General features: G+C 46.1%; 1 protein-coding gene across 1 annotated transcript; it reads right to left on the bottom strand.

Annotated features, from left to right (window-relative positions):
* Window positions 1–5,341: 5,341 nt before the first annotated feature.
* Window positions 5,342–17,785, bottom strand: LOC118213187 (LETM1 domain-containing protein LETM2, mitochondrial-like). Its single transcript, XM_035391962.1, has 11 exons — window positions 17,402–17,785; window positions 16,513–16,575; window positions 15,459–16,002; window positions 14,320–14,463; window positions 11,131–11,265; window positions 9,933–10,136; window positions 9,449–9,568; window positions 8,717–8,836; window positions 7,491–7,598; window positions 6,475–6,540; window positions 5,342–5,785 (listed from the first exon to the last, which is right to left on the bottom strand). Exons 2-11 carry the CDS (start codon window positions 16,557–16,559, stop codon window positions 5,729–5,731), a joined length of 1,545 nt encoding a protein of 514 aa, XP_035247853.1. The 5' UTR covers window positions 16,560–16,575; window positions 17,402–17,785; the 3' UTR covers window positions 5,342–5,728.
* Between the last annotated feature and the right edge of the window lie 2,140 nt (window positions 17,786–19,925).

Genomic DNA, 19,925 nt, shown 5'->3' with positions numbered 1-19,925 from the left:
CACCAACAACCATGCCATGTTCAAAGTCACTTAAATCACCTTTCTTCCCCATTCCGATGCTTGGTTTGAACTTGACCATGTCTACGTGCCTAAATGCATTGAGTTGCTGCCACGTGATTGGCTGATTTAGATATTTGCGTTAACGAGCAGTTGAACAGGTGTACCTAATAAAGTGGCCGGTGAGTGCACGTGCCAATCATCTAAGTCAGAAAGCTATCATTGTACTTTTAAAATTCAGATTCTCTGATTCTAACAATATTTTATACAGGCCAATTACTTTATTTGTTTTTGATACATAATTTGTCTGAAACCCAAAAAAGTAAGCACGTAAGTGCATTATCAAGCAAGAGTTTATAGGAATGAAAACCTTCCCCCAAACTGTTGGGGAAGCGCAGAATCATCTAGAATGTGACTGTATGCTGTAGCATTAAGATTTGCCTTCACTGGAACTAAGGGGCATAGCCCAAACCAAGAAAAACAGTCCTACACCAAGGGTGTCCAGAGACTTTTGGTCATATAGTGTACCTTGACACCCTGCACATGTCAGTGGCCTGCAGGGTAGTGTTTGGGGCATCATGCATATAACGAATGTCACTGTAATCGCTTGTAGTCTGGAGGGTTCCTTAGCAGGGCACACTAACACGAAACATTTCATTCCAAAAGGAAAAACAAGCTTTCTTTTCAGGTTTTATTTTTTATTTTATTTGTATTTATTTTTACAAAATTGTGAGTGTAGGTTTTAAAACTAAGCTTCCAAATTTTCAAACATTTCCAAGATCTTTCAGATCTCTGTACACTTCCCATTCATGGTAGAAATATTTTCAGTAGGCTGGGATGAAGATCTACATTAGTCCAAATCCTTCGTATTTATCAGCCTTTGAAGCCAATTTAATTTTGCGAAGAGCAGCCACAGGGTTTTAAGAATGTTGGACGTCCTGAACCATTTGGGACTAGGAGGCTGGGAGTAAACCTTGGTGGCGTCATCAGCATAAAGATTCATTTTTAAATTCCCTACAGCTAAAGCAATATTAATGATGGAGATTATAAACATAAATGGATAAAGGATAATTTCCTCCTGAGGTACCCCCCTGGTGACCAACATTGATTACGACTCGGTAAAGTGCTGTATACTGCATTAAAGCAATCGTTATCACGCTAACCAGCTTTTTTGGAGCTTAGATCAATGTTCAAAAGTGTCAGATGATAGATCAATAAATAGGGCAGCACAGTGCTCATTGGTTGTAACTATCATTACACACCTTGGTGACAGCAGTTGCTCCGACAGCCCATGGACAATCTTGGAAATTGCACACCCCTGAACCCTTTAAAACTCAGCAAGAAACAAGCACGGAATGCTGTTCAAAGCCAGTTGCAGTGCAGCTGTTTTGCCACACGATGGCAGTGTAGCTCTGTTTTAGAAATATATTCGAATTTCATTTGCGGCGTACGTGCAGAAGGGCTGTCACTTTGTCCAAAAATCGTGTATGAAGGAATCTCATAACTGAAAGAAATCCGTTAGAATTTTCTATTGTCAACCGGATAACAGGACCCCCACATGGACTTTTTTATAGTTTACATTACGGTGTACCTTCCAGACAACAATAATACGGATTGTTTATCGGTCTCTTTGATTCTGACTGGGCTCCTCATTTCGCCTAGGCAACGACAACAACTCTTAATTACCTATTCGAAATTTGACGTTTTCCTGAAAGTCACGTGCATTGTGACTTAAGCACTGTGTGACATGAGTCACATTTCGTAACCCCAGCCTACGTTGCCGTTGGACGTAGAACCGGTTTTGTTGGAGGGGTTTTATGGGTAAGGAAATCACTATGTCTACATAAAAGGCTTGGGCTTTAATTAATTTTTAAAAAAGTGTTATGTGTGCCGTACTGTCGGCGCCATTTCTTTTTATTCAGTGGTTCGCGAACTTGCTACTGGGGGTTTTCATTCTACCACCTGGTTTACATTCAGTTGAAATCCCAATCGATTGCAAGTCCACGCTTTCACCTAATAGGAGTGCATTGCTCCATCTCAGTCTTTAATATGACCAGTTAAAAAAAAATAGCCTCTTTTATGTAGCCTAATTGTTTGCAACCTAGCGCTATAATCACAATGTTTGTGAACAGGAACATTTTCATTGTTCATGGCATGTGAAGCCTTTTCTGACACAATGTGGCTTAAATGGATAAACAATCCCTCTAAACAAGATAAGTAAATAAGAAAAATGAACAACCAATAAAAATTCTCGGATTGAAATTGTGGTCGGAAAACCAGCGAACCACCCCAGGATTGAGGTTGGAAACCACTAATCTAAGATCACAAAAGGCTGTTTTTATATGTGGTAACTGCCACTTCAGATAATACTCATACCAGGCCCCTTCACCAGTGAAAAAAACCACATACTAGATGAGGTGTCTAAGATTTTCATTTGAAAAATATTTCCGTAGATCACCAGTAATGTGCAACCCCCCCCCTCCCCTTTTTTTTTTTTGTAAATCAGCACTTGATTTGAAAGTGTAACCCAGACACCTTAACTCCAATAAAGTGCAAAATAATCTTCCACAGGACAAACAAAAAGACACAGGAAAGTTTGATGAATTTGTTGTTTTAATGCCATGGAATTTTCTCCCCCCCCCCCCAAAACAACTTCCCCCAGTATGCATGGGCACATTCAGAGCAGTAGAAACTGTGAGTCAGGTTCGCTAGCATGTAATGTTGGTACATACTCTGCATTTTAAACCACAGTGTGTTCGTGGAGAAAATCACCCAAGATCAGGGCTTAAATGAGTTCTCCTGCAGCACTGTTAACATCTCGGAATCACCAACTTACAGAATGTCGACACGTTATGTTAAAAAAAATAAAATAAAATGCACGTATGTGTCGTGTCGTGTCATGCCAGGGACCAGCCTTGTGATAGCGTTCAGCACAGCTGCGAGTGAGAAGGTACGGCGTGTGTCTCTGCTCCCACACAGTGGGGCCTTTAGCACCGTAACACCAGCTGATGGTATTTGGGGCACGCGCGGTGCGCGCCGTGCCGAACGGCTAAGCCTCAGCTGGGGGGGGGGGGGGGACATGGTCCGCGGGCTGCTGGAGAACCACGGGCTTCGGGCCTGAGGGTACGACGCGCTAACAGATGTTATCCCAAGGCCAAAATCACCCAAATAAAACTCCCGTGTGTCCCACAGTTAGAATAGCTGCGATCAAAAGGCAGTTCAAACATTTTCTAAAGGTCTAGGCTGTTACCCAACAACAGAACACACACAATGATCAAAAGCAAAAACAAAATGGAGTTGAATTTAAAACAAAACAAAAAAACAAACAGTACTTTGTTTTTCCGGATGTATTTGCTGGCATTTGATTTCATAAACCCACAAACAATGTATCGTTAAAATATGTCCACTAAAAAAAAAAAGTCACAACCTCGGGTCCACAATGGAAAAAAAAAAAAAAAAAAGATGGAAACATCAGAAAATAAATCTGCCAGCCTGTTCCTTCAAATGAAGGTCCAGGGTGCTGAATCAAATCGCACACAAACCTTTTTTTAATACACATTTTAACGGGGACACTAGACCCCCCCCATTTCAGCAGTGCTGAGGAACTGGGGGGGGGAAAGGAAACATTCCGGAGTATCAGAGGTAAAAGTTGAAACTGAGAAAGCACCTTACAGTTTTACAGAGGCAGTCTGTTGGACTTGCATAAACCTTTAAAATCAAGTACAAAAATAAAGCATTTGAGTGAGGACCGATCAAACCGCTGCGGTCCGATCGGAAAGGAGCGTGCCTCGTTTAGCACATTTTTGCACATACTGTTTTTCTCTTCTTTCGGATTAAAAAAAAAAAGCTTATTATAAAATAACTCTGTTACGCTGCAGAAAGACCGTGTGCAGCACACAGTGTTCACCGGATCATCAGGACTTCTCGAAAAGGTCGGTCGCGTGAGTGACCCTGTTCTCCCAACGCACACGCTCCCTCGAGCGGGGACGAAAGAGGAAGCGGAGGAGAGGATCGGGTCACCTGAAGGCCTTCACTTTGCCGGCTGCTGCCGCCGTTCAGCAGACGTGAGGAGGAGGAGTTCCAAAATGGCTGCCTCGGCAACGACGACAAGTGAAGCTAACCCAACGAACCGGGCCTGAAGAGAACACCGTATTCCTCAGGAAACTGTAAACTAACGGACAAATCTCTGCATGACTCCTGTTATTCAGTGGCTTTCCCAGTAATAAGGCAACAATAATTCACAAGGAGACATGTACAGTACATACATACTTATATATATATGGCAGGTCTGATTTACCCTCCGTGGCACAACTGGTTAGTGAAGAACGTTTGCAAGTCATTCTCGATCTTGATATTTTTAAACTTGATTCTAGATTTCGGTACAGCATTGCCATTTCTCCCAACATATATATTCAAGTCTGCAGTTAATTTCCTAATAAATACATTTTTTTTCTTTAATTTGTAAAGGCCATGGACAGAACCCGTCTATTTTGATAAATTAAGTCAATTTGTAGTGCATCAAAATGGCAGACAATGCGTAAACTTCAAATTATATACTTATAATAATTATATACTAATTAATACTTCAAAGTATTTTTTACATCTGAGAACCTTAACATATTAGTTATGACAGACCCACGCGTCACTTTCAACAAAAAATAATCATTACTTTAAATGTATACCTAAAGGAGGTGTGCAAGAGCACACAACAAATTATATACATGCCTGATGCAGACAGCAAATCTGCCTAAAGCTACAACATGGGGTGGGGGGGTCGGGGGGGGGGGGCGGCGGCTATGCTGCTTCATGTCACTGTGAAATCTCCAGATGGAGAACTGAACTTCAAATTCCCCCGTGAAGGGAGAATTCATCCGCACTCTTTAAAAAAATAAAACAAAACGAGCAAAATGGCTGCCGTCGAAGCCTCGCGCCGCGCCGCCGCTCTCAGTCTCACGTTTCGACGCGCCGCTCTGGAGCTCGCAGGGACGCGGTCGCGGCCGGGTCCGTACCCAGCAGGCCGTGGGGTCAGAGGGCACGCGGGACGACGGGAACAATGTACAGTGTATTTACAAAATATACAAAGTGCAGTTCTGCAGACAGGAGTGAAGCGGACGACGCTCTGGGGGGGCGAGACGCCCGCCGGGTCGAGGAACGCTCAGGTTCTGCGCTGCTGTTGCGCTACAAGTAACGGCAGTTTTAAAAGGAAGTCGCCGTTCTTTCTCCAAGAAGAACGAAGTGACCCCAAAAAACCTAATTCGGTTGTTGCCACTGTTCATTTTGACTGATAAAGTAGGAGTAGCAGCCAATTATAACCAATCAAAAAAATTAAATGTATTTAAAAAAATTTTTTTTTTTTGTAAAGTTGAGCTGGAGGCGGGAAATGGAAATGCACCTCGCACCCAAAGCGTTCGTCGGCTTCACTCACTGAGTCTGGCAGGACCGAATCAGTCGTGGACAATTTGGAGACCGGAGCGGCTTTCTCCCCGCCCTCCCAGCCTCTGGTTTCCTGGGAAACGCCCTCCTCCAGGGAAGGGGGCGGGGTCAAGGTTAGTCAGCCCATTGGTGAGAACCCGGAGAACTCGTCCAAGGGCGTCTCTCTCACTCTCACTCTCCCTCTCTCTCTCTCTCTCCCTCTAGCAGCTTGAACAGGTTCGGTTAATGAAGGGTGTGCCCCCGCCCTCGTCTCCTCTCGGTGCGACGGGACGGGGCGGTCCTGCCCCGGGGCGGTCCCTCACATGCCGTTGGCAGACATCTTCTTGGGCGCGTGGACCATCTGCGCGTTTTTCGCCTGGTTTGAAGGGGTAGACAGACAGGTCTGTCAGCAATGCGCGCCCTAATGAATATCAAGAGCTCCTGACAGCGTTACATAATGACAACCAGAGCCGCATTCCTAAAAGTCGCCTCATTTTTGCAAACGCTGCTCGCTAGCAGACCCCTGATCTGAGATCAGTTCCCAGTGGTTATCCCGCTCTGCATATAGAGCTGTACTGACTTGCAAAGCAGTGATCTTGGATTAGTTCCTATTAGTCACCTCGTGCTGCCTCATAGCCATTTGCAGAGCACTGGTCTGCGATCTGCTCCCAACACTATTTTCTATAATATGGTTCAATTTCTAAGCACCTATCAGGAATTGGCCTAGAAGAGGGGAATTAGGAGGGCCACCATGGAATGGAGGGGGGCGGGGGGGGGGGGTATTTCGGACTGAAAACCCAAGCAGGACGTCATTTTAAAAGCGCCATCCATTAAGCCCATTCATCAGATTAGCCTGACATGAATTTGAGTTAATAAGTACAAGCCTGCGATGTCTTCAAAATACGCAGGTCTTTGAAGTCCTTTAAACCTAACTGTTTTCGGCCGGTACCGATACGGCTGTAATCTGGGTAAATGGCACAGTTGCATAAGATCGTAATCGTGTTTCCCCACCTCCTCCAGGTTCCGTACCAAACACCAAGCCACACTGCAGCTAGCAGGACTTACGTGAATGATCTGTGCTTCGGTCGATGGCATCTCTGAAATGAAGGCCTTATCCAGGAGTTCTTCACCCTGGGGAACACAAAACACATTAGCCCAAAGCAGCGCAACCCGCCATAAGATTGTGTGTGTGTGTGTGTGCTAAGAAGCCACTGTTGTAATTTTCAGATTGTTTCAGAAGGTGGCACTCTGAAAGGTTATGAATTTGTTCCTGCAAAATTGACCCCATCACCATTCCAGATTCATACACGAGCCAGTTCAAAATTCTATTGCAAATTGAATATTCCATTTTTGACACAAATGGCAAAAAACTTAAAACATTAACAAGGCACTACCAAAAAACAACTGCTTAACTGTACTTGAGTGTTGAATTAGTTCTGTTGCAAGTAGCTGTGTTATAAAGCCGCTTTTCCACCGCATGTTACCGACTCGACACGACTCTACTCGCTTCTGGTACCAGGTGCTTCGTTTTCCACTGCAGATAGTACCCCCGTCAATGTAGCTGGTCGTCATATAGCGACGCCGCATGAAACTGCCGTTTCTGACCAATCAGTGGTCTGCAGTGTTTCACGTCACCTTTTGGTATCGCCTCAGCTCGCTTGGAACCTCGACGGAGGTGATACCCAAAAAGTACCAGGTGCTATGCACAAATTTTGCCCGACGGAAAACGACAAAAGTCGAGCAGAGTCGAGTCGAGCTGAGCCGGTACCATGCGGTGGAAAAGCGGCTCAAGGGGAGTAAGCCGCTCTGCAGAGCAGTATGAAAATCAAACTCTGCAGGATGATTAATCGCCCCCAGAGCTTCGGCTCCTGCGCTGCACCGTGCCACCCGATCGTGGTTCATTTCCATGCAGCGGTACAGCCCAGAGGGGGTTCAGTCCCCACGGCTACCGCACGGCGAATCGGAACGGTTTACGGGGCAATGTGAGCGGTATGCTCGGTGTCGCTGCGTCTGATTTAGAGAATTCTCTTTTGGGGGGGGGGGGGGGGGGGGGGGGGGGGGACGGAGCCGCGTCTCCTTGCCTTCCGCTCTTTGATGATGGGGGCGGGGTCCTTCAGCAGGTCCTGGGACGCCAGCATGGGCTTCTCCTGCACGGGGGGCTCGCTTGCGGCCGGCGGGGAGGGCGCTTTCTGCAAGGGGGGGGATGGGGGGGGACGGACGGGGAACAAAGACAGGCCATTACAGAAGCTGTAATCGCTGCAAGATCACCATTACATAACCACACACACAGGGACACTGTGTCTTATGTCCTCCATTTTAATGGCCGTGGGCGTCCTCTGTGCGTTTCACTTCCCCACACCGTTCCCTTTAGGCTGGGCACAGTCACTTCTGCTCGCGCCGCGCGTTCGTCTCTGGGGATCGTCTTATCGAGGATCGAAGTCTCGCGGTCGAGCCCCTGGCCCACGTCATGCACGCTTTATCACACACTTTCACTGGCATCGCACGCAAGGATGGTTCTCCTCTGGCGCCATCTTTCAACATCCACCGACGGGCACCACAACTAATAGCTCCACTTTCCACCCTGCTATGCAGATATGAATTAAAAGGATCACTGACTACACACATTAATGCTTATTTATCGCATGCAATAAAATACTTGACCAAAACTCCTTCTGGGCACTTGGGTCCTGAAAATCATCCAAGTACCCATCCCTACTAAATTATTCTTCTAAAAGGCAAAGACCTCTGAATGTGCATTTATGCAATCAATTAGCATCTCCAGAGTAAAGGAATTAGGTCAAACCAGCCGATACCACTGAAAGGGTACCCAAGAAATAACATTTTGCCCATGTTCTTTAAAAAAAAACCCATTTGAATGTAAAATAATGGATTACTGTTCTCCAGGTACACGGTGTTGCTGTAATTTTACTCGGTCTCAAACCATCCAACTTGGGTTAAATACTTAATTGAAAAATGAACTCTTGATCCTAGTTCAACCTGAAAATAATTCTGCAGATCGCTACGTCAGCATCTCACCGTAGCTGCACTTCCGAGACACAAGACAAACATCACATTCACGTCTAACTCGTAAATTAGTCAACCCCCATCTTTTCCTCTTTAAAAAAACAGTGTGGTACAGAATATCCAAAAGAGAAGTTCTGCATGTGGCCACCTTTCATACACGTCACAAGCAACAATACAAGAACGCTTTTGTTCTTAACATGGGTGAAATTAGGTGAGAGTTGTCAGAAATTGGCAGGTGACACTGATGACTACGGTAAAGTCATCTGTCCCTTTAAACCCTTACCTCCAACTTTGGCACTGGGGGTATGACGGGCGGTTTGGGAGTGAGGTCAGTCAGGTACATGGCTCGGGACAGCAGCAGCAGAGAGGGGGGCACGTTCTCTTTCAAATGCAGGTCCAGCCACTGCGAGCAGGGGGAGCAGAGGAGGAGGGGGTCAGAACACCGCACGGAAAGCCTCCCGCCAACACCCCGCTTCCCCACACTTCCTCTCCGAGAGCGCTGATGACCGCTTCCCCCAAATCTGACCAACCGCAACCCCGTGTGACAGAAATCTGCAGTGGATGCAGATACACCTCCCCCTGCTGTCCCACCGCCCCCCACCCACCCACCCACCCCCCCACCCCCCCATTTTGAGCTCACATCCAAACACTGTGTCAGGGAAGAAGTTAATGATAGAAAGGAGAAAAATATCAGTTTTTTTTTGTTTATAGAATGTGTTCCGAACGTCCATGTCTCCAGATACAAAGTGTGATGTAGCCAGTGCAAATAAGTCAGCGTGTCAGTGTGTATAATGTGCATGTATCCATGCACAGTACAGTTTCCTTTAAATGTAATGTATGCTGGGAGGTGAAGCCTCCTTCCTGGTGGACAATAGTCATTCTATATGTTTTCCCCCCCCCACACCATACAGTACACATACGCAGTTTAACACTCCCAGGTGCAATTCACTGATGGTGCAAAATCAGTGTTTCGATTGGGGTAGATTTCCGGCACATGAACTGTCGGGACGGGTACCTGCTGCAGCTGCTGGTGGAGCTGCTCTGTGGTCAGGCCCAGTGACCTCATGCCCCGGCTCCTGCAGGCCGCCTGCAGCTCCGACACGCTCATGGCAGCCACGCCCTCCGTGGCTATCATCTGCACACACACACACACACACACAGAGAGAAAAGGGGTTACACGTAACCGCGAAGCCAGCGGTGTCACATCCAGGTAAGACGGAACTAAAACGCTGGGCACCGTTGCATCCGTGCTCAAATTCACACCCGAAGACTTGAGAGGGAGAGCGTGAAGCCATTTCACCACAAACCGCAAGCCAAAGGCTCTTTCATGAAACTTTCTCACAGTCCTTTGTGCAAGCTCTCAGGTGCATGAAAGCTGAAAAAAATCACTCCCGTAATAAAAACTAGGAATGTTGATCTAATATATGCTGATCTGTACAACTAAGCCAGCATTCGGAAATCTGACGGAATCCACCCCCACCCCCCCACCCCCTTCCTACCTCATCATCAGCCTTGATGGTGCGAAGCTGCAGCAGCAGCTGGAACCTCAGAAGGTTGTTGGTGCCGATTGGCTGCAGCTCCAGCAGCTTGCACAGAGCCACCAGCTGGGGGCGCTCCAGGTGCTCCAGCGTCAGCTCGTCCTCAAACAGCTTGGAGAACTGCACAATGTCCTTGGTGGTGGGCTGCTCCCCTGTGTGGCGCACCTAGGGGGTGGGGGGGGGTGCACGGAGACCACCTTTACAATTCCATTCCATTGAAGGCCCTCGGCCCAAACCACCAAGGTAAAGGCCCCAGTCAGAACGTGTTACTCAAGCATTAACTTTTTTTTAATGTTATTCATCAGTTCCTGACTAAGTAGACCCTGTCTACGTTAGGACAGGCAAACCAATAAATGCGTATAATGTTCAAATTAAATGGTTAATATAAACTGCTACCATCACGGTCTCCTCAGAGATTATACTCTGAAGTTCGGTTGCTTCGATTACATTATTTCACCACTAGGAGGCATCTTACTGTTTGTGTCAAGCATAAAACCTGGAATATTTTTTTAATACTACCTTCAGAACTCAAAGCTGTAATTAAGAATTCTCTGGAGATTCTCCAAAGACAAGGGCAAATTCATAATTATTTAATCAAAGGTGAAAACAAGTCTGTTTTGAGAGCACCAGGGCTGCAGGTGGCTACTGCACATCATCCATAAATAGCCACGATTCAGACAGACAAACAGGGGAGAGAAGGGGGGGGGGGGGTGTAATGGGAACGGAGAAGCCATGTTCCCGGGGTGATTTATGGAAGCGCAGTTCAGAGTTCCAGTCTCAGCTCCTGAAAATCTCCCAGCTCATTTATCTGAGTTGGTGAGTGTATCGCCCCTTCAGGGCGAAATCTACCCTTTTCTCTTTGGGCTTTGGTGTTTCCTGCCTGTGGTTAGTGACAGACGCAGGTGCGAGCGGCACTCGCACTACCACCGTCTGGCAAACAGACGGAACACACACACACACACACACACACGGCACGCCCCCCCCTTCTCTGTACACACTGAACCCATCTTAGCTCAACAGCTCCAGCTGTGAAAGGCGGGCAGGACACTAGGCGTGGGGGCAGGACGGCAGCCCCACGGTAACACGGCCAAGGTTTTGGGGGGGTGGGGGGTGGGGGGGGCGTCTGAGGAGCGTCTACCCTCTGCCGAGGTCCACTTACCTTCTGCACGTAGGTAGAGAACTTCTGCGTCTCCCCAGTCTGGGCCTTGTTCCTCCGGGCCATCTCGGCGATGGTCTCCTGCAGGAACTTGGCCAGCTCCAGCTTGGCGGCCAGCCCCTTCTTCTGCTTTTCCTCCTGCAGTGGGGGAGGGGAGGGGGGGGGTGGGGGAAAAAGGAAGAGCCAATGATCTTCCTGCCCGACAGGAATACAAACCACACCCCCCCAACTCCCCCAGCTGTCCACCACTCCAGGGATCCACACCTGGCTAGCCAATCAAGCGTCTGTGTGTTCTGAGCGTACACAACTGTGGCGATTCAACTGTTCACACTCTGTCTCACTTTGTACCGGTTACTAAACAAAAAAGCCAAAAAAAAAAACACATCCGCCTTTTTCCAAACCAAAGGTTTCTGTGACCAAAGGAGAAACAAACACAAGTCCGATGACACGGCTCCACTAAAAATGTCACAAACTGCACGTCCTACACATTCCATGCTGTGCAGGCTCACCTTAACACTTACAACACGTCTGTGGTACAGCTACAGGAACTGAGCGCATTCATTCAGGCATCAAAAAAAACACCAACAGGACACGCATTCATGTGCCTGTAGATAATAACTGCAACAGACCTCAGAGCAGTCTCAGACACCCAAGAGATATTTACAAGATGGTCGACTTTTACTCCGTATTTAAAAATGTTCAACGAATACCTACTACAGGTGCCAATGTCCCCCACCAACTTTAATTAAATGGTCTTCTGTCAGTAAGTAGTGTAATGTAGTTAACATTTTTTTTAAATTTTTTTTTTTTAAAACAAGGACAGTGTACAGGCTGCACCTCTATTTTGACCACCTTATGCATTTTCCCACTTTATTCAAATGGGAAAGCATGGAGTTTAAAAGATCACAACACCAAAATTACCACAGCCTGCGGATTGGACTCCGGCTACCACAGAGTTCAGGGGCAACAGCCCAAGGGATTGGGCCACTCAAGATTTTATGTCTTAAGTACATCTCAACTAACGTAACAGTTTGGTTACCAAGCACAGCTGCCAGAAGTTCTTGACCATCCGGCAGAGAACACATCCCATACCCAAAGAATGTTGATTCATACCAAGCAATTCATAAATAACACGTATGCATACTGTGGTGTCCTTGTGTCCTGTGGTGACTGCAGATGCCCTGATATCCATTTGTGAAAACACCCGTCATTCACCAAAGAACAGTTTCACTTTCTCTTTTTATGGTTACCATGGCTCAAATAAACAAATCCCCAAAACAAAGCAAAACCGAAAGGCCCTTTCTGGTCTTGTGTTTACGGATGATGCGTCATTTGACGGTTTTGGAAACTCCCCAAATTTCCCACTCCTCATTTACGGGAAAAAGGAACCAACGCTGTGACCTCATCAGTCTACATTACAGATATAGGCCCTCGCGTGTCCAGATGCTGTAAAAATTTGGTTGAACATGAAGACAGCAGGCTGACAGGAATACACGAACATTTCCACCGACCGCAGGCCTGCTATTGGTCTGCTTCACCTGAGATGAAGAGGAGGCGTGTCCAAACCGAGGAGACCTGAGCAGACGACCCCAGAGGAGATGGCCGACTTGCCTCCAGCCCGAGTTACTAAAGTGAGAGTAGGTGCGTATACCCCTCCGGACAAATTTACTACGTACGGTTTCTCCTTCCCCCTCCCCCACCCAGTGGTTCCCTGTTCATTTTGTATATTCCTGTTCTCATACTGTTACTATATGCTGTTCCTGATAGAATTAAGACATCTTACTTGCATTAGATCGTGTTACAGCCACCGTATTTCCACGCTGTACTTCTGTTGTGTTGTCCGTAAAGCTCAGCGCTAACTTTATGCTGCTAACCCACCGGAGCAGCCGGTGAGACTCGCATTTGCCGAAACGCAAACCGCCATTTTGGCTCAAATCGGAACTGCGCGCGAGTGGCCAAGCTGAGGCGGTGGAGAACAGGCGTCAGATAGTTCACAGATCATTAACCATTGATGTGCCTCAGGAAAAAACAAGCTCTTAACCTCTGAACAGCACATGTGAGAGTGGTTATGATTAACAGTTTCGTCAAAACCCTGTGCACCCTATTCACTTAACTTACATGACCCAAATACCTCAGGGAGGGCTCTGGCCTTTATTTTCCCACCGAAAACACAAGAACTATAGATGGATTTAGGCTGCTCAAAAGAAACACGACTTATGGAGCATTAACTGCTTGTGTCGCTTGCTTGCTAAATGTGAATACTCTCAAAATGCACTTATCTAATGACTAAGTACTTATACAACATGATAATTTAATTCCACCAGAGAGAGTGGAAAAATCCTACAGTGGCACACTGTACTGCATGTTTGCATACTCCATTTTACCGCACATGGTTGGGCGAGTCCCATTTTACCCTCACTTGATTTGCTTATGTTAATATTTATACTGCAGTTATATTCTCAGCGTACACTTACCAGTCGATTCAGCGAATACTTAATTACCTGATATGAAATGACCTCATTTTACACTCACTTAAAACACCAGGTATCAGCTTGATACAAGTCATTTTATCTAAACCGGCTGAATGGTAATCAAACAAATTAAACATGCGTCACCAGATTGGGCCAAACCAGAGCCAAATACCTACATAGAAATACACTAGGGAAATGTTGGCCAATCATTGACAATTATACAAGTAGTATCTATCCAAATCAATACTCAGAACAAAATTCTCCTTTCAAATGTCTGCTTTGGTGAGTGACATGCTTCACTGAAAATGCTCTTGCAGGAATGTTTTGCAAATCAGCACCACCTTAAAGCAGTATTTGACCCTGCACAATTTGGGCCTTGCCTTCATGGACTCAGAGCATCAACATCAACCGATAATTTCTTTATGATAATATGAAATTACATAGGCTAACTGTACACTTTATGACGCACACACACTAGAGCTCATATTCATAAATGTATCATGGTAGCTGTGCTGATCTAGAATCAGTATTGCCTTTTCAGTCATAATGGAGAAGGTCAGGATAACTGATCCTAGATCAGCACTCGTACTCTGCAGCATTTTATCAATGCAGGCCCAGGTCTTACGTGATTAAGGGGTGATTTAATCTCTGTGGGGGGGTCAAACAGACTGGAAGACGATTGGCTGAAATTAAACGGCGCACGGCTGAGGCCGGGACTCGCCTTTTTGGACTCCGTCTCGAAGGTGGAGGGCAGCATCTCGGGGAACAGCTTGAGGAAGACGGGCAGGAGGAACTCCATGAAGGGCACGATAATGAAGACCGTGAAGGGGACCAGCCGGAACAGGTCTGCGCACGTCCGCATCAGCTGAGGAAGAGGAGGAGGACGAGAAGGGCAAACGGTCATCGCCACATCCCAAAGGGCGCTGCCGAGCAGAGCCGTCTTCCGAACCGCGCACAGCGCCCCCCCAGAGGGCAGCAGACAGATATTGCCCGCATAACCACCCCACGGGCAAGAGTGGACAACATCAGCAAAAGGCACAGGCCCGGAGGCCTCAAACTCCAGTCCCGGAGGGCTGCAGAATCTGCAGGTTTTTTTTTTTGCGGTTTCCTTTCTTGGAGAGCAGCAATCCTGCACTCAGCTTGCACATCTGCCCTGCATGGAGGTATCTGAACTGCACCGATTTTACACGTGCATTTTAAAAACAACGCACATCTGGGAAAAACCCTCTGAACAATGAAACTCCCCAACTAAAAGCCAAAGCTGCTTTACGATCTGCAGTCCTCCCGTTTCCCTGGATACAGTCAACTAATGATGAAATATCTGCTCTCCATAACTCTGCTCCAGGCTCTGCATTGTTACCATTCCTGTGTCTATCCAGCTACCCAAACTCAACACTAAAATGTGAAGGCTTTTATTCCTACTTTAAGAAGCACAGTTTCTAAAACGTGACAAACACAGAGTACAACAGCACAGAGATGTGAGAAATGCTGATGTCGACAAAACAAATTCGCAAGACTGCAAAAGGGAGGAGGGGCGAGGACCTCTGATCTGTGTTCTGAGAGTGGATCAATACAGTGAGCCTCGAACGCAAGGATCCCGAACTCCAGATCTGGAGGGCCGCAGCATCTACAGGTTTCTATATGGTTTCCCTTCAGTTCGCAGCCAATTTAGGCCTTTAACACGAAGGTATATGTATCGGGTTCTCTTCAGAAAATCGATGATTTAAATGAAGTGCTCGGGTTCTCAAGCAAAAAAAAACAAGAGACAGCAGCCCCCCTAGAACGGAGGTTTAGGATCCTTGCGAGGCTCTATGGGACAGAAGAGGCCTGCGTTTGATTGGTGGGTTTTTTTGCCCGTACCCTCCTCCGCTCCCTCCTGGTGAGCTGCTGCCCGTGTAGGAGCCTCCACACCGTCCGGCCGGCGATGCTGGTGTCGATCCCCAGCAGGCGGAAGCCGTCGTAGTAGTGCTTCAGCTCCTCCAGCACCTTCTGCCTGAGGGTCTTCCTGAGCACCGCCTTCTCCGGCGCCTTGGGGGCAGCGGCCGCGGCGGCAAGGGGCGGGGCCGGGGACGGGACCGGGGCCGAGGCAGAGTCTGCGGCCGGCGAAGGGGCGGGGCCGGCCGAGACCGGGTCCCTATTCGGGGAGTCATCCTCCGCGGCCTTCTCCTTGCTCTGCTTGGCCTCCTTGGCCTCCTGGGCCTCCTGGAGCCAGGGGCAGGAGCTGTGGAGGGCGCGGGCCGGGACGCAGCCGGGCCGGACGCGGATCTGAGCGCAGTGGTGGGGCGTCCACCGCGGCACCCGCGCGGTCAGCGCCGCGCGCCGCGAGCGCTCCAGGTGGTAGCGCACGCAGGCCGTCGGCGGGATGGAGGCACAGCTATGGCCCTTGGAGAGCAAGTAGGATCCCCTGGAAGTCACAAACGAAATCGTCGCACATGACCTCTCGATACTCAACGCGAACCAAAAGCAACAAAACCTTTTGACGCTTTAATGATAACGAAGGCTCAGTCAGGAGATAAAACACAGATCTTTAACTTGACAGTACATAAATGATGATGCAGCAAACCTGCAGCCACACACTGATACTTCAAGATAAAAAATTTAAATGAGAATATGCCCCGCTATCAAGGGAACTTTTACTTTTCTGAAAAATATGTTTCCTTCTCTCTCTCCCTCTACTCACAAAGAAAAACTTTTTTTAAATTGAGGATTCATTCTCCATATTCAATCAAACACAATTACCGGCGCTTTGCTGGGAGATTATGCAACGTGGTAAAGCATAATTACAAAAATCCGAAATGATAACCACAGTATCTCTGTAATTAACAGCAGATGTTTGGTTAAAAGTATTTAACAATATAGACGTACATTTCTCGTTTCACATTGTTTCGAAAACGAAATCCTTTCGTTTAATTACCTTGATCTCGCCACGGCAAGCAGCACTTGTGAACTGAATACTGCCATGGTCTGTGCCTTCCTTCTGAAATTTCAACCGCAGTAAAAAATTACACACAACATTTAGGATCGTTGACATAATACCAAAACCAGACGCATAATGGTGGCTTCATCAAACTACTCTGTAGCATTTATTCTTAGCGAGCCGAGTAAAAAATAAAACAACGGCGCATGACGTTAGTGGCGAAACATAATATTGCACGCTCACTGAATTCACGTGTCACAACTTAGGCCACTGCCCACCTAGCTATCCTCTGTAGAACCGATACAGCCAGCCTGTAACAATAGAAGAATGTTATACATTCGACTTTAACAGTCCGTCGTTTCTTTAACATTTATATTGCCATTAATTTTCAATTAAAACAGCTCAGCGTGAAAAGAAATGAAGGGATCGAAACAGTTTCAAAATCTAAACGCCGCTGCACTTGTTGCATAACGATTAGCTAAGAGATGGCTGACAAGCGAACGTTGCCGTCCGTACACACGTGTCGTGTCCGTCCTATAACCAAGTGTTAAATGTTAATGTATGATATTTAGCTAGACGGCCGTTTGCATACAAATACATATCTGAATATACACATTGACATCACACGTACATACAAGTATAACGTTGATACAGCCTGATAGGTTGTTTGTTTGTTACCAACCTAGCTACTTCGACCATTGCTTAGTATGTAATTTCAGCTTCTGGCATTTCCAACTCGGTGCTATTTTACAGTTGACTAGCTAACTAACGTTGGCTAACGGTAGCCTACCAATATTCAATTGCTGGTTCGCCTCACGTTGCAGGTCTAACCTGGCGTTAGGTAACGTTACACATTAATTGACAAAACATCAAGCCTGTTAGCTACCTTGGAAATGTCCGTGTTCCAAAAATTTTCCACTGCTACAGGGCGACCATTCGACTCGGCTGACAGATCGGATGACTGCCTGAAAGATGGAGCTTGGTTTTGCAATAACTCCTCCCGAAGCTCGGAGTCAAATTTCCTATTCGGACGCGCACACAGCGCTGTCAGCGGCAATGCGGGACTGTTTCCGTCGAAAAAATTGTAATCCATTCAAAGCGATCGACTGGCCATTAAAACAGGTTTAGTTATAACGGTTAAAGTAGATAAATGTACGACTATTTACAACGGATTTGCTGTTTATTAGCCTTTCAGACGAAGCCGTTAAGCACAGAGTACTATTCCTTCCGAAGGTTGTTGTCGTACGCCACACAAACTTGACTGACGCTAACGCGAGAGTTCAGCCTTTGGAACACCCACAGAAATCCATGACAAACCAGGCTGAACACCAATAGTTGCTCACACAGGCATATACGCAGGCGTGACGTACACTCCAATCGCCGTAACTGTGGCATTGGGACGTTCCAAAGGTACGTAAAATCTGATTTGTCAGTCACTTGCATAATGTACTTGTACTAAAGAGCTTCTGTAGTCTCTAGTAGTACGGCATGTACCGAGCAATCTGTAGTATTGACTTGAATCTCGTGCCCTGAGTTTTTTTAATCTTTACTCGATCTTCGAGTGCAGTTTCAGCCATCACAGAGTGGACATGTCAACGTTTCATCCTAAATTCCACTTTTGTAATATCTCATCCCATTTTACAAAATGAACATTTGAAGAGGTCGACAATGTTCACTGAAATCAACTTATTCAAAGTTATCCAGTTATGCGTATCAGTGATGTTCCCTTGGAATTCATTATTTTTCATTATTCAATATTTATTTAAAGTATAAAATGACAGGTTTGACGTTGCCATTTAAATATTGAAATATAAACTCTTCGTGAACTGAAAGTATAACTTTGGTCTTCTTGCGTGTTTAGATCTCCCCACAGATTTGCGGCAATATTCTAGGTCTGGAGACTGAAAACCATTCCAAAACCTTAATCTTTTGATCCTTTTTAGTCAGTGGTTCTCAAACTCCGTTGTTCCTTCTGACAACTCTGCCATACACATGATTTGAGTAAGCAATGCTGCACAGTGGACAAGGTGCACCATTACTCTGGTGTCCGCTAAAACTTTCTGCTGGTCCTTTGCAGTGATATTGGGGGGGGGGGGGGGGTTTGCATACCTGAGCAGTCTACAGTATAAGCAGTTCAATCAGAGATTTTTCTCAGTCTTCCAAATCTTTTCTTGACTTAAACAGCTCCCCGTCCATTTCTTAATCATACTTCAGACAGTGGAGATTCCAAGCTGGAATATTTTAAATATCTTCTTATGGCATTCCTCTATTTTGTATGGGTGGAAGGAGATGCCACTATTTGTATTTGTATCTGTATTTATTCAACCAAAAAATTATTTGGATTTGTATTTGGATATCAACCGGAAGTGGGCGTGGCTGAAACCAGAGGTGTTTTGTGTTCTTGGAGTGTGCTTTTTACATCGCCTATACACACCGTTGTTCTCCTCTTATCGATTCCACAGGCAGTATACAGCCTGGTGGTTTTCTGGGACCGTATGCATACCAATCGGTCACATTTCACACAGTCGTCGTGTATTCGGGGGAGGGGACTATAGATCCCCATCACTTTTAGCTGGCTGTTGTGACCAGTGCAGACATCAAGTACAATACATTCAAAATGCTTTGGAACAGATGTAGACGATAATGCCGCAACACTAAAATGGCTTTTAACATAACTACCTACCCCACCACCTCTACTCTTTCTGTCTATTCTGGGCACATTGTACCCAACAAAGGGGTATGTCAGCATCAGGAACGGAGTTTGTTTGTTAGGTCTCTGTTACAATCAAGATATCAGGAGCAGTCTCTGAGAACCAAAGATGCACAAAGTCCATTTTAGATCTTAAACTCCTTACATTAATATGCAGCAGGCCAAGCCCATGTCTCATTTTAAAATCAAGTAGTGTTTTCAGACCAGATAAAATGGGCAAATCCACATCGTCCATTTCATGATTCTCAAAGAATTGTATAGGCACATTTATAAGGTTATTTCAGACTCCATAAGGTCTGCTCACAGAGCGTGGAAGCCTATTCGTGGAATACAAATGCATCGGGATCACATCTAAACTAAAATCTAAAGCTGTCAGTCTGCACTGTCACCTCACACTCATTGTTTTATTTCAAATCCAATGTGCTAGAGCCAATGTGGAACAAAAATTTGTTTGCTGTAAAAATACCTTTCCATTAGTCGTGCATCAGTTTGCATCTTTGCATCTGACAGATTGTGTTTTGTTGAGAACACAGATAGTGTTACAGGGTAATGCATTTAATTGGTGAATGTCAAGATAGATTGTTTTTTGCAGAGATTTAATTACTTGATTGTTAATAAAATCGCTTAACATAGTTTGACTAAGCAAATTACAGTTGGTCACCTCATTTTATTTTAAATTCAATCAAATATAGCCTGAAGA

Source organism: Anguilla anguilla, chromosome 14, assembly GCF_013347855.1.
Source record: "Anguilla anguilla isolate fAngAng1 chromosome 14, fAngAng1.pri, whole genome shotgun sequence".
NCBI lineage: Eukaryota > Metazoa > Chordata > Actinopteri > Anguilliformes > Anguillidae > Anguilla > Anguilla anguilla.
This window is presented reverse-complemented; position numbering and strand designations above follow the sequence as displayed.

What these genes read in the sequence shown, in the direction of transcription:
- LOC118213187 (XM_035391962.1), bottom strand. Translation starts at nt 16,559, where the DNA reads ATGGCAGTATTCAGTTCACAAGTGCTGCTTGCCGTGGCGAGATCAAG. An exon ending in TCCACCAGCAGCTGCAGCAG is followed by an intron (nt 8,837 to 9,448) that starts GTACCCGTCCCG and finishes CCCTGCTCGCAG; the next exon opens with TGGCTGGACCTGCATTTGAA. An exon ending in CCCCAGTGCCAAAGTTGGAG is followed by an intron (nt 7,599 to 8,716) that starts GTAAGGGTTTAA and finishes CCCCCCTTGCAG; the next exon opens with AAAGCGCCCTCCCCGCCGGC.